Below are 14736 nucleotides of genomic sequence, written 5' to 3' on the forward strand. Positions count from 1 at the left end.
CAAACGGACACACTGCGTACCTGGTGTGCATTTTGTGGATGATATGAGACAATTGTGTTTTCCATTTAGTTCTTCTTACATGAGACATAACCATGTCTATATTTACACCCACAAATCAAATTCGACTGACAAATGTGGCGGTGGTGAGGATGAAAAAGGGCGGTAAGCGGTTTGAGATCGCCTGCTACAAAAATAAAGTTGTGAGCTGGAGATCAGGGGCGTAAGTATGATTATTAAATATGTTTTATAGTCTCATTAATATTTTGTGTATTGTACAAACTTGTCAGCTTAGGTAGCTCTGTGTGATTTGACTGTTATTCTTTTAGTGAGAAAGATCTGGATGAAGTTTTGCAGACACACTCCGTCTTTGTGAATGTATCAAAGGGTCAAGCTGCAAAGAAGGATGATTTGACCAGGGCTTTTGGAACAGATGATCTGACAGAAATCTGCAAACAGGTCCTATTGTCATGTTTTACCTGCTGAGGAACAACATAATAATACAAACTTCACTAACCTGCCTTTGTTTGCTTCTTAGATTTTAGCCAAAGGTGAGCTACAGGTGTCGGACAAAGAAAGACAGACTCAACTGGAGACAATGTTTCGGGACATTGCGACCATTGTGGCTGAAAAGTGTGTCAACCCTGATACCAAGAGGCCATACACGGTCAATCTCATAGAAAGAGCCATGAAGGACATCCACTACTCCGTCAAAGCCAACAAAAGCACAAAGCAGCAGGTAAAGATTGATTGATTGAGTTGCTAACTGTAACAAATCCTTACTCATAAGTCTTATTTTTGCTCATTCTTGTTTCGGCATATCATGTTTTGTGTCTACAGTATCTACAATTTTCGTATTTTCTATTATGTATAGTTGTGACATTGAACATTTGCTGATTTGTAAAGGCCCTAGAAGTGATCCGTCAGTTGAAAGAGACAATGGAGATCCAGAGAGCCCACATGAGACTGAGGCTGATGCTCCCAGCCAAAGAGGCCAAGAGGTTAAAAGAGAAGCTCAAGCCCCTGCTGCAGATTGTGGAAAGTGAAGATTTTGATGAGGAGCTGGAAATGGCATGTGCTTTTTCTGTTGTTCATGCGATTCATATCATGTTTGTATTGCTAGTATGTAAAGTAACAATTTATTTGACCATGCAGGTTGTCCTGGTGGATCCTGGGTGTTATAGAGAAATTGATGAGCTAATCCGCTGTGAGACCAAAGGCCGAGGCTCCCTGGAAGTCCTGAGTCTGAAGGATGTGGAGGAAGGAGATGAGAAACTTTAGCAGCTTAGACTTCAGTTAGTACGCACACATGCCCTCTGTATCACACTAACAAAGAATATATCAGAAAATATATCCGTTTCATATAAATCAGTGGTTCACAAGTGGTGTAGCTTTGGGACTCAATTTCAACCTATAGTGACAATTTTTAGTTTGACCCTGTTGCAATATATGACATCAAAAACAGTATTTCCTTGCAAAGTTCTGTTGATTCAAGCTCATAAAACTGGCTGTTAAAAAAAAAACAATCTAATCATAAGTTATTTTTGTCAAATGGTCTACAACTCACTGAAAATGGTGCTGCAAACCAGTTGAGAACTCATTTGGAACATTAAAATGTTTTGCTACCATACAGCGGACTTTGATGCATATGCAACAATAGCGAGAGCAAGTTTGGTAACAACTAAAATAGAAAATGTACAAAATGAATGTCAATTAACACTTTACTTTAATGCCCACAATTGTGAACAATGCATAGAATGTAATTTTAACATTTTAATTTATTTTTGCTTTGTTTTATTTTCGCCAATAACAATAAGGTTGTAAATGATGTTCTTGCAAGCAATATATCGAGACCAAAACTGAACCTAATAAATACAATGAAATGTTTTATTGTTGACTATTTAAAGAGATTATCCATTTGACATTTTGGTTTAAGCAACACACCATAAATTAAAGAAGACAAACATTAACGAAGAATCTCCAGAAACAGGTTTTGTTCACCAAAGATATAGGCTATAAAAGTAAAAATGTTGAAAATGTAAGTTAATTGCGACTCTGTCAAATAAATTCTGTTGTGTAAACATCATACAATAATGACATTCAAGTTTTAGCTTCTTTGTAAACATTGGTTGTTTTATTGGCCTGAACTGAATAGGTCTGAACTGCACTTGCAAAAAAAATAAACTAAAGGCTGTACCAACATGTCACCAAACATCACACGCCATAATGCATTCTAATTTCTTAAAACTAATGCACACACTTCATAGTTCTTGCGTTAGTCTCTGAAATGGTTAACGTCCTCTCAGACTGGTGCTTCCCCCCGCTCGTACTGGCTGTGAGTAAACGTGGTCCGGTTGATCCTGCTCAAGGGGTGGCTGGACTCCTCCTCTTGGTGGGGAGAGGTGCTTACTTCAGTATGCTCCCCCTGGCTCTGAGCTGTGGGGCACCTGGTTGTCAGAAACACTCCCCCCACCACCATCAATGTAAAGGCGATCCAGCCCAAGTACAACGCAGGCCCCCAGTCTCTTCTCAAGTGTATAGCACCCTCTAGAGGCTGACTGGTGTGATGACACGTCCATGCTGTGGGAACCAATAGCAGAATTCCAGACAAAACAAAAACAGCACCAGAAAAGACTTTAATCTGTCCGCGGTGAGGAAACCACACAGCCCCCACTGCACTGATGACCACAGCAAAGGCACCCGCACCGATCCCTGCTGAGATTAGAGATCTCCATGTGCGGAAACTTCCAGAAAGAGACATGAGAGTCTGGTAGAATGAGCAGTGCAGGCTTCCGTCATGGGACAGATCCCAATGATCCCACTGCAGCCACACCCCGTCCCAGTAGGCAGGCAGAGAGGCTGTAGTGTTGTCCACTGTGCCACTCACTTTCCATAGGGCCAGACAGCGAGTGAGAATGGCACAAATCCACCCTACAAAGGCCAAACCGAGGGCTCCGAGCTCCAAGTGCCTCAGCATGACTACAGTAACCAGCCTCCTCCTCCTCAGTTCAGGCCCCACTGCCCTAACCGCACACAGCTGGCAGCGCAGTGCAGTGCTCTGAGCCGGGCTGTTGTTTGTACATGTGCTACAGCATGGGTGAGGCTCACAGACACTCTGTGGAGGTGTGTGTGTGTCACTGGAGATTTTGCACGCGGCTCATAATGGAGAAACTGGTTCTTTGGTATTTGAGGAAAACGCAGAGCTTTATCTGGGTGGAGGAGGGAAATCCTTGTGTTTGCTCTGCCATGGTTTCAAAACAATCCCTTTCTCTGAGTTTGTGGCAGGACAAAGCTCCCACTGTCTCCCTTTATAAACCACTGCTTATATCCTCTAGCAGGCTGTGTTTTAAAGAGACATCACTCTCATCACTTTATTTGGAATGCCACGCAAGGCGAAATTAGATTCTACCATTCACTGTCAGTCTTTCAGGGGATTAAAAGAAACAATGATGCAAGATATTTTAATTGCCTATTCTTTATTCAAACCACAGTATCAAGACGAACTGAAATAAACATCCAAAACATTGTATTGCCATAAGACTAATAATGAACTCCAAACTGTAATCCAAATTATTTTGATTAGAAATAAGTCCTTGCATTGAAGGCATGCAGATGATGTCACAGCATAATAACAGCAACAACTGTCCACAGGATGTCAGCGTGATTACAGTTGAACGTTACAAATGCCACTTGGGATGTTTCTGGCTTGTAATTAGGTGCTGTTCCCTTAAGAAATGCACCACTCCCTAGACTACCTGATAACAATAATACATCACCTAAACGCTGCATATCATATACTTCATACATAGTTCTTGATGGCATAGCTGCTTTGTGTAGGCACCTTGGCCAGTGTGTATCTAGTTGAGGGGAACTTCGCCCTTTGAGGTGGGCAAGTAATACAGAGCAAAACCCCCCCTATAAAGAGCAGCCCAGCCGTCACAAAGCCGCAGTAAATTGCCGCCCCCAACTCTTTCTTGAGAACGTCTGGGACACGCGGGTTGTAGAAGTCATTGATGATGGAGTTGGCTGTCCAGGCTACAGCTACAATTGTGGTGAGGGAATCCAGACAGAAAATGAGACCCGAGCTCATCACCACTCTCTGTTTGGCTTGCGGGTGCCGCAGACAGTTTGTGCACCGAGCGCCCAAGAGAAATATGAGGAAACCCAGGCACCCCAGCACGAGGCTGATGCAGATGAGCCCTCGTGCTGCTTGCAAGTCTGGAGACAGGTCTAGAAGGGCATCATAGAGTTTACACTGCATCTGCCCAGTGTATTCGCTCACGCAGGTCATCCACAGCCCCTCCCAGAACACCTGCATGACCACCAGGTGTGTGCCGATGAAAGCCGTCACCTTCCACATGGGCAGGGCGCAGATCAGGATGGTGCCCGCCACGCCTGTCATAGATAAACTGATGCCCAGCTCCTGTATACCCCCCATGGGACTGCGCTCTGCTGTAACCTGAAACAAAACACAAACAGGTCTTTTGAAAAAGTCTTTAAACTGTGGTACAGCTATAGTCTGCCTTTCGGGTCCATTTTATTTGTCCACCTTTGGGTTTGACCTTGTTTAGAAGAAGGATTCCTTCAGTCTTATCTTAAACCTGGTATAGTACTTTTATATAGCTGGTTTCACTCTTGTGGTACCAAATAATGATATAATAGTTTTTTAATGTTTTACTGTATGAATAGTTTAGAAAGTATTTGTTCCAGTGGTAATTTAATTGTTCCATTGGTCCTACTTGAAATGTTCTTGTTTTTGCTGTAGATAAATGATTATTTGGATGGGCGTGTCTGAATTAGTCAGACATCAGACAGTCAGACTTTAAACTGATTGAATACAATTAATTATTATTTTAGAATAAAGTTTCTTGTCAAAGAAAAGTGAAGTTATAGCTTAGTTGTGTATTTTCTTTCACTGATGCCACTACTGAGAAACATTATAGTTGAATGTACTTGTAAGAAACAGGACACATCAAACTTGTTGTCATTGGTTGCTGTTAATCGTATCAGCGTTTCTTGCCTGCATGGCCTCAAATGCGTTTAGAATAATATTGTTTTGTTCATCTATTTAATCCTGTTTTGTCTGAGTGGAAAGTACAGGACAGTCCTGATTTGATACAGATTTTTACATGAGTCACCATGGATAGTCTCGTGTGTTGGAACCTGCCAAACAGGTTTATTCAAGACTCAGTTTGAAAACGGCCGTGGCTTTATTTGAGTTGAAACTACAATAAAAAAGAACATTAAAAACACGATGAACAAAATATATCAATTAAACTACAGATTTAAATATTCCTTAAGTTACTCCCTTTTTATGCCATTCAAATAATTATTTCGATATAGTTATAGTTAAAGAATGGCAAAGTAAAATTGTTTACAAAGCATCATAAAGTAACAAGGTTTAAAGTTCTATTAGTTTACATATTAGTTTTATATTATAGGGCTATTATTGCATATTTATTTGAATAATGGCAAGTTATCATGGAAAAATTAGCAAATAATTTTCTCTTTCCTTCAGCATATAGTTTATTGTGTAGCATTTCCACTTTCACAAATGTTTGCAGACTTTATCTTTATTTTGGGGACAGTTTGCACACACACAAACACCTCCCAAAACCAAATGTCCCCGTCTACCCCCAGCCTATAAGTCGACACACCCCAATACACTGAACCCTCTGTGCGTCCAGAGGGAGAGAGTTGATTAGATGCGTGAATTAGACTCACTTCTTCAAACTAATTCAACAAACATAATATTTTTAAGGTGGCTTGTTGAAGCAAGAGCTCAATTGGGTAGCTGAGGTGCTTTCCCATACGTGACGTCATTCTTCTTGTATTTAATTTACATCACCACCAGGAGGCACTAATGTACAGTATGTGTCTGAAACTCTGAGTTAAGCTCGGAGGGTTTCTGTTCACGGTTGCCGAATGTACATGGAATGAAAGTTTATTTGTAAACTTCCATGACACAAATCACCCAAAGCATTTCACACAGCATGTTCGTCATTCATGGTAGACAAAAACATAGAATAAAAAAATACTTGTGTTCCAATAGTTAGTTCTATATGCAAATCTCTCTTACTTGTTGTTTGTGTCTTCTTGGCCTACAGGTGAAACTCGGATAATTATAATATCCTTCAAAAGTTCATTTATTTCTGTAATTCAGCTTAAAATGTGATTTATGTAATTTATGACATAGACTCATTTCATGCAAAGTGACATACGTCAAGACTTCATTTGTTTTGATGATAATTGGCTTACAGTCAAATATTCAAAATATTCAAATTTTATGAAATTTTTGATTTGGCGTTTTACAAGCTGAGCCATAATTATCAAAATGATAACAAATAAAAGCTACACATATCTAACTTTGCATGTAATGAATCCATCATATATTAGTTTCACAGTTTAAGTAGAATAACAGAAATGAATGTACTTTTTAGCGATATTCTAATTTTCCGAGTTTCACCTGTGGCATGTAACATTTGTCATTTTACTGAAGCAACAAAACCATGTTGCTTTCTCTTTTGACTGTTTGCAGGGCAAATTAAGACAAGCCTTTCTGACTGTCCTGATTTAACGCAGTCCTAAACCAACTACAGTTTGTACATGAGTCACTTATCATTCCCAGGAGAGAGAGAGAAGTGAGTTACAGGAACCTGCCAAACAAGTTTGCTCCAACCTCGGTTTAAAAACTGCAGCGGTTATATTTTTATTTAAATGTAAACAGGCTTATAGGTGTGACAAACCCCATAAAAAGATAGGCCTAAACATGTGACGTGACACCAGTATAACTTGAAATTCAATTAAAAAACAACATTGCTCTCCCACACAATACAGAGTAATTGATAACATATAAAAACAAATCTGTATTTCTCTAAAACTGTACAAGAGCAGTACAATTATTTACAAAGCATTACATCAAGTTATAAAAACACAAAGTAAACAATATCAGTGCCAATAACATATTTTTTACATTAAGTATTATAAATCAGCTTTTACAGATTATTTAGGAAGTTACAGTGACGGGCACTTGAGGCCTTATTACCAAAATGTTTTCTCTTTCCTTCATTTATGTAGTTTATCATGTTGAATTTTCCAGCAGCCATTTCTTTTTTCACCAAACTCAACAATCATGTCCATCCAAAACTCAGATGTAAGTCTTTGTCGGCGTGTCCGATCCTACTGAGTTTATCTTGCTGTGTTCCGCTGTTGACTTGTTCAGCAAATAATTCACAGACGGGGCTTGATCTTCACCCTTGGGGCAGTTTGCGCACAGAAGAGCTCCACCAAGAACCAAAAGTGCCCCTGCCCCCCAACCAACATAGAGCGATGCACCCAACTCTCTCCTCTGTGCGTCCACCACCACTGGGTTGTAGAAGTCCCTGATGATCATGCTGGCTGTCCAGGAAACTGGGATGAGACAAAGAAGTCCACTGATGATCAGCACCACGCCGGCAGCAATGGTCGCTCTCAATTTAGCTCTTTCTTCTGGGATAAAGTTGGTACATTTCCCACCAGCAAAAGCAATGAGGAGTCCCACAATTCCTGTAATGATGGACACAATCACTAGGGCACGGGCTCCTTGGAGGTCAGTGCCCAGTGCCAGCATGGAGTCATACACTTTGCACTGCATCTGTCCTGTGCTCTGGACCACGCAACTCATCCAGATGCCCTCCCAGATGGTCTGCGATGTCACAATGTTGTTGCCAATGAAAGCCGTCACTCGCCACATTGGAGCTGCACACACCACAATGACGCCAATCCAGCCGAAAAGGGCCAAAACGGCACCCAGCAGCTGCATGCCCATGGAAGCCATCGCCGCAAAGTGAAGTTTTCAAGATGTGCTCGAGAGCAACAGCAGGTGCATGTGAAGTTCTGAGGTGCAGATAAGAATGGGAGGCGTGAAAGCAAACTAATAAGGACACATTAGAAGGCCTGCCAATGCACCAGCCATGCAGGATTCTTTGTGCTTCAGACAATGAAAGAGTTCAAACTCTTTGACTAAGATTGGGTTGCATGAGCTTTTGTGCTTGGTCTCATGAGATTAAGGAAAGAATATATTAGACTACAGTGGGAAGAAAAATAGCTGAACATTGTTTTATTCACATAGTTTAACAACACACTGAGTACTATCCTCCTATGCCCTGTCAGTTAAGCAGAAGTACTTGAGTAACGTTTGGAAGAAATTGTACTTATCAAAGTAGTTATACAGTAGTTATACAAGTCATTAAATGAACTGTGCCAACATTAAGGCCTTAAATGTCTGATGCCTGATCGTTGTATTTGTATGTTGGATTGTTGAATTTAATTAAAAAAGCATCAAATTCGATTCAAACTCGCATTAAATATACATTTATTGGAAAATTATGACGTTTCCAAACAATATTTTATTTATTTATTTGACAGGGACTTAGGGTTAGGGTTAGTAATTCAACATAGTACTAAACAAGCTTGTAGCTGATGCTATTCAAAAAGAGTTTATTGCTAGTGCTAATTTTCAACTCCATTTTCAATTTCATTCTAAAAACGTACCTATATACACACTGTACAAATCATTAATTGGCACAAACTCAGTGCTATTTACAAATGTACAGTTTCTGTTTTGATTTCAGCCAAGACTTAACACTCTAAACTCATGTGGTTTAAGTTCAGTTGGCAGTGACTTTTATACGTAAAGGCAGACTGACCAAATGAAGTCTTGCTGTGAGGAACTGTACAGTTGTTATTGATGGAGCCTCTTGTGACTCTGTTGCTGTTTAGTCTCTGTATAAATGAACTGAGCGGCTCAGATTTTTGATACATTTGAATGTTAGTTTGAGGAAGCACATACTGTATCACTAAAGTTTTCAAAGCTTAACAATTTATACTTCTGGAGAATATTGCAGTGATAGGAGTGGATAGGCTTTTTGTCCATAGTTCATAGTTTGATTGTATAATGACCTAATGTGTTTTGTGGCTGAGGGAGCGGCCTGGGCCCGTGCTGTCATGCAGTACGATATATGTGAGAATATCATAATGTGCTGAAGAGCACACTGGTTTGGAATGTAGTGCCTAATGAAACAACTTTTCTTACATTTCTTTAGATGTTTATCAAATTTTAGCTGAAAGTCAAGGATCAGTCGGAGGTATTTAAATCCTGTTACCGATTTTATTTTTTATTTTTGCAAATCAATTTGAAAATATTGCTCTACATTTTGTTTTTTAATAGAAATAATAGAAATATATATTTTAAATCTTTTTGGGGGGTAAAAAAACCATTGCATGCATTTTTTAAATAAAAAACTCGATTTACGATTCAATTAAATTTTTTTCCCCATTTAAAATAAAATAACTGTGAAATGTAAATATATTTTAAATATATATATTTATTGTATTTAATTAAAGTGCATCAGGATAAACAAAATTGCAAAGGCAAACCCTTTCTCTAACTGAAAAGTCACTGTGCAACAAAAATTGTTAAACATCCAAATTATATATACTGTATTTGGATACAGCAATAAAAGAGGTAAATGAGATAACTGAGGCACATTTGTGCAGCAGGACCTTTTCCCTCTAAGCAGAGAGGGGAAAAATCTAAAAGATCGTTGTTTTTTTTAAATATGAATCGATTTGACCTACTGACTGGATTTTTCAAAACGATTTTTTCCCCAGCCCTACATGTAGGTCATATGATAATCCAAACAGCCCAAACAAGCTTAGCAAGTCGGTCAACACTAGAATTTAAGACATGGCTGATGTGATTGTGTTCTTATCATAATTGGCTGCATGTCCTTCAGAGCAGAAAAGAGGTATTTTGTAAATTAACTATTGAGAGAAAATGTGGATTTACACTTCAATGCTTTGTTGAGCTAAACAGACCAACAGTAGTTGAAGAAAATACCCTTTACTTAAGTAAAAGTGTAGATAAAGGAGCAAAGAATGTACTTACATAAAAGTATTTAAGTACCCAAATCTAACAAACAAATATCAAATAATTTAATCCAGATAAAACTATAGAACTATAGATATGTATTTTCTGAAGATTTGTGCTGTTGTTATCAAACAGGTCAAGTAGGAAAGACTGGGGCTGAATAATAGACAAGTCTAAACCTAAAATCCAAATACTCCAGTTCTTAACTATTATAGAGGAGAAAGTACAGAAAAATAAACAAAACTCATTACTCAACCTTTTTCTTATCATGTCATGTCACATAATTGTGTCAGATTTCACATGGGTCACTATAGGACACTAAAACCATTGTGGTGAAATAACATTGGAATGAGATACTCAGGGTGTGCCCGCAGATGAAACATGTCTAAGACAGGTTTGTGACACACTGTTTGTGTCCAGAAGGAAAATCACAGGGCAATGTTTTGACAAATGTTTAATTTCTAAATTAATTTAAGTTGTGGGCAAATAATTTGAAAATATATCATTATTTATTGTTATATTTTACACTCTAAGCCTTGTACGCGGGGCTGGGCATGATCTTTGACCTTTTAGCACTGAAAACATTCAACTGTCATTGTTTTCACTGAGACCTGTGCTCTGTTGAACCGGTTTGGCTGGTCTGGTCTGCTCAGGAAATACCTTGTGACTTGTTCTTTTCTCTTTCTTCTCTTTGTGCAATACACTGAATGAAAAGTTACTGGTTACTGTTTCTGAAATCGTTAGTCTAAAAAATAATCGGGCAATGTTTAAATTAAAAATCAGTATTTTAATGAACAATTGCATCATTGTTATACTTAATACAAATCAGTAAATATACATACATCAAAGTAAACAATAATGTACAAATTCTCATTTTTAGTGACAGCACATCCGGTGATCTGCAGGTACAAAATAACTCTGTCAAATGCATGAATAAAACAGCTCTTTTTAAGTCCATCCTCAAACTACGGAAAGAATATCAACAAAGCTTTTGCAAGATTTTATCCTTTGGCTTTCAGCAGTGGCTTGGTTTCGAAAGAGAGGATTTTGAAAGGCATTACAGTCTTTGTGAAGAGAAGAGCCCTCAGACGTAGGCCCGGCTGTCTGTAGATCTGGCTCCAGAGTACTTGACGGGGTATTCCGGGCCCTCTTTGGGAGGACAGGAGCTGCAGAGAAGAGCCCCTCCCAGCAGCAGCAGAGCAGCGGTGCCCCAACCAATGTAGAGGGCAGCCCCCAGCTCCCTCCTCTGAGCGTTGGTCATGATGGGATTGTAGAAGTCACGGATGATGGTGTTGGCAGACCAGCAGACAGGGATCAGCGCCATGACTCCAGCGCAGATGAACACAACCCCAGCCGCAATGGCCACTCGAGATTTGGCTCTGGGTTCCTCCACAAAGTTGGTGCACTTTCCTCCAGCGACGCCCAGTAGGACTCCAAGAGCAGCAAGGATAATGGCAATGACGACGAGTGCTCTGGCGGCCTGTAGGTCTTGGGGCAGAGCCAGGAGCGAGTCGTAGATCTTACACTGCATCTGCCCTGTGCTCTGTGTCACACAGTTCATCCACAGGCCCTCCCAGATCACCTGCGCTGTCACAATGTTGGCCCCAATAAAGGCGGTCACCTTCCACATGGGCAAAGCACAGATAATGATGGTTCCCAAAAAGCCGATGACGGCCAGGGCAAAGCCCAGCATCTGACGTCCCATAGACACCATGTTGGTCCTTGTGGAAGTTCCTGAGTGCAGTAAAGAGTCAAGGAGAAGTTTCTTGTTGCTCGGATGCTCAAGTGAATGAATGCTGGGCTTTGAATGTGGCTTTCTTAAAGGTGGCGTCACAAAGCCCTTCCCTCAGACCTGAAACCTGTGTAGCGACTGACTGACCTGCCAGACAAGATTCTTCTCATCATCGGCAATTGGACAGGAGCAGTTTCGATGAGATGCACATCACTCAACCAATGACGATGTAAATTATGCTCGTAAAGAGGCCTCATGCAAACAATGCTTCCGTGATGGCTACTTTTGGATTGGGTAGTTACCGGAAGGCCTACAGGCCAGAGTTTCATTTAAGAATAAACAGATTACAGCTAAAGATTAAACCCATGATCAGCATTGATTGTATTAACAACTGTTAATACAATCAATCAATCAATTAATACTCTTGTTAGTTTTATTACCAACAATATAAGAAAAAAAGCTTTACTCTAATTTTACTCTAAAAGATTTCTACCCGCGTTCAGATCTGTGTTATATTTTTTTAAGTGAAAAGATATCTTGATTTTAATATTTACATGTTGATATGAATACAGAAAACGATTTATTCACATTTTAATTTACAATATTGTAGTTCTCTGTATATTTTTTATATTTAGAGCAGAGGAAAGCTCCTTTTAGCTTGTGTTGTTTGAATGAGGCACTAACATATTACATCTAATGGAAAATAATACTAGCAGTGGCAAATTCACCTAACATTTATCATTTATCTTCATTAATTTACTAACTAAATGATTTTCTTTTTTTGAGGCTTTGTACAATTTCATTTGTCTTGAAATGGGCTGTAGTGATTGTTTTCATAATTAGATAAGATCCTTAATAACATCCAACTGAGCATTAAAACATAGAACTGAGCCTAAAATTGCACTTTATTGCTCTTATTTTTTTTTTTTGCTTTGATATGTATATACAGGTGCTCGTAGAATATCGTGAAAAAGTGCATTTACTTCTGCTATTCAACTTAAACTGTGAAACTAATATATGATAGATAGATGATTATTATTTTGATTATTATGGCTCAAAGCTTGTAAAAACCCCAAATTAAAAATCTCAGAAAATGGGAATGTTTTGAAAATGGACTGTAAGCCATAATCATCAAAATGATAACAAACAAAGGCTTGACATATTTCACTTTGCATGTAATGAGTCTATTTCATACTGTATATTAGTTTCACATTTTAAGTTGAATAACAGAAGTAAATCTTTTCATGATATTCTAATTATATGGCAAGCGCCTGTATTTTTGTTTATTGTCCATTCTTTGTCTGAAACTTCAGCAGCATTTTGGGCAGTGTCGACTGTTTTTTTATTTTTAAATGTGCTTTATAAAGAAAGTTTAACCTTTGACCTTGCCTAAAATTAGATTTTAGCCTTTCCCCAGACTACTTGTTCTGGAAATTGTCTTAAAGATTTTTTATTATTATTATTGTGTATTATTCTTCTGTTCAGAAACTCTTTATGAATTCAGTTCTCACACAAAATTGAATGTGTAGTCAATAATATAATAAGTTTTATTACATTTCTTTCAACAACAAAGTAAAAAACAGTATAAGCTACACAATCTTCTACAAATGACACGCAATTCGTAAATTATACAGCACTGGAATGCAGCTTTAATTTCAATATAATTATGCCGTGAGCTATTATTAGGTAATGACAATGAAGGGAAATTCCTGACAGAGAAGTCACGAGTTTTGGAGTTTCTGTCTCCAATTTAAATACAATGGATATTACATATAGCTTGTTCTGGCTGGAAAATTCCTTTTGTAGTTCTTTAAATCACACTGTTCAACTGACATGTTTCTTACAGGTGCTGTTTAATACATTTATACATAAAAAAAAAAAAAGAACAGCACACAGGAAGATGGTCAGCATTTCAAAATGACCTTTTAGTCCAGATGCTATACCAGTCGTATGCATAAAATGTCTGTGAAAAGTCCTTCATAGTTCATTTTCAGATATATGGTCCACCCGAGTAAGCTGTAGGTGCTATATAAGGCTTGTTTGGCACATAAGTTCCACTGTATGGCTGACTCACTGGGGTGTAGACTGGCCTATATCCACCCTGGCTCCCTGGTGCGGCGTAGGGGTATGCGCCTGGGGGTGGTGGGTAGCTTGGATAGCCATAAAACTTCCTTTGAGGAGGACATGAGGTTGTGAGGATGATTCCCCCAATCAAAAGAAAAGCAGCAGATGCCCAGCCAATGTAAATAGACGCACCAATCTCTCTCCTCTGCGTCGCTATGGTGAGTGGGTTTTGAAAGTCTGCGATGGTGACTGCGGCTGACCAGCACACAGGGATTAAATCTAAAATCGCAGCCAGGATTATAAGGCAACCTGATATGATGACGACGTTAGCCATGGATGCTTCCTTCTTCAAGCAGCTTGTGCATTTGGCGCCGATGAATGAAATCAAGAATCCAATGAGTCCAATCACCAGGGAGATGATTATGAGCGCCCGTGCTGCCTGGAGGTCCCTGGTCAAACTCATCAGAGATTCGTTGAGCTTGCACTGCATCTGCCCAGTACTCTGCATCACACAGTTCATCCACAGGCCGTCCCACACGATCTGTCCAGTCACGATGTTGGCCCCGATGTAAGACGTCACCCGCCACATGGGCACCCCGCAGGTCACAGACACCCCAACCAGGCCGATGAAGCTTAGGACTTGGCCCGCTATCTCCTTCCCCTGTCTCCCCATTTCGGTGCAGTGTGTATGTGGCTTCAAGAGCTGGGAGCCAAAGTAACACACAGCCAGCCAGTTGGTTGTTGTTTGTGAGCCGAAGGACGTCCCGTGGTCTGACTAGTTGCTCTGGACTGACTAGATTCTTGTGTGAAATGGAGGAGTGGCAGCGCTTTTAGACTCGGTCCTGCTTTTTCTTATGCATATTGAGCACAGTGAATTGAAAGGGGGGTCGATTGAGGTGTGCTTCAGGCTGAAAGATACTGAAACTAGTGGCAAAAAGCCCACTTTATTTTAGTATCAATGGTTCTTTTACTATTGAAATGCATCATGTGGAAGTATAGATAAAATGCTGTGCAAAAAGTAATCTAAGCCACA

General features: G+C 39.5%; 6 protein-coding genes across 6 annotated transcripts; 1 reads left to right on the forward strand and 5 right to left on the reverse strand.

The window, feature by feature from the left end:
• The first annotated feature begins 8 nt into the window (after positions 1-8).
• On the forward strand, positions 9-1574 carry sbds (SBDS ribosome maturation factor). The gene is made up of 5 exons (XM_079582900.1): positions 9-220; positions 327-456; positions 536-736; positions 904-1068; positions 1153-1574. Exons 1-5 carry the CDS (start codon positions 93-95, stop codon positions 1276-1278), a joined length of 750 nt encoding a protein of 249 aa, XP_079439026.1. The 5' UTR covers positions 9-92; the 3' UTR covers positions 1279-1574.
• Positions 1575-1701: 127 nt separating this feature from the next.
• On the reverse strand, positions 1702-2983 carry LOC306983169 (claudin-4-like). Its single transcript, XM_079582926.1, has one exon. The coding sequence runs from the start codon at positions 2972-2974 to the stop codon at positions 2300-2302; it is 675 nt and encodes a 224-aa protein (XP_079439052.1). The 5' UTR covers positions 2975-2983; the 3' UTR covers positions 1702-2299.
• Positions 2984-3796: 813 nt separating this feature from the next.
• cldnj (claudin j) lies at positions 3797-4605 on the reverse strand (the record flags this gene model as incomplete). The annotated part of the gene is made up of 1 exon (XM_079582953.1): positions 3797-4605. The coding sequence occupies exon 1, from the start codon at positions 4433-4435 to the stop codon at positions 3797-3799; it is 639 nt and encodes a 212-aa protein (XP_079439079.1). The 5' UTR covers positions 4436-4605.
• Positions 4606-6773: 2168 nt separating this feature from the next.
• LOC306983173 (claudin-4-like) lies at positions 6774-8139 on the reverse strand. The gene has a single exon (XM_079582941.1). The coding sequence runs from the start codon at positions 7811-7813 to the stop codon at positions 7145-7147; it is 669 nt and encodes a 222-aa protein (XP_079439067.1). The 5' UTR covers positions 7814-8139; the 3' UTR covers positions 6774-7144.
• A 2571-nt stretch (positions 8140-10710) lies between these two features.
• Positions 10711-11962, reverse strand: LOC306983199 (claudin-4-like). Its single transcript, XM_079582976.1, has one exon. The coding sequence runs from the start codon at positions 11619-11621 to the stop codon at positions 10992-10994; it is 630 nt and encodes a 209-aa protein (XP_079439102.1). The 5' UTR covers positions 11622-11962; the 3' UTR covers positions 10711-10991.
• Positions 11963-13505: 1543 nt separating this feature from the next.
• On the reverse strand, positions 13506-14576 carry cldnf (claudin f). Its single transcript, XM_079582912.1, has one exon. The coding sequence runs from the start codon at positions 14374-14376 to the stop codon at positions 13630-13632; it is 747 nt and encodes a 248-aa protein (XP_079439038.1). The 5' UTR covers positions 14377-14576; the 3' UTR covers positions 13506-13629.
• Positions 14577-14736: the final 160 nt, after the last annotated feature.

The sequence above is a fragment of the Gobius niger genome, assembly GCF_951799975.1.
Source record: "Gobius niger genome assembly, chromosome: 1".
NCBI lineage: Eukaryota > Metazoa > Chordata > Actinopteri > Gobiiformes > Gobiidae > Gobius > Gobius niger.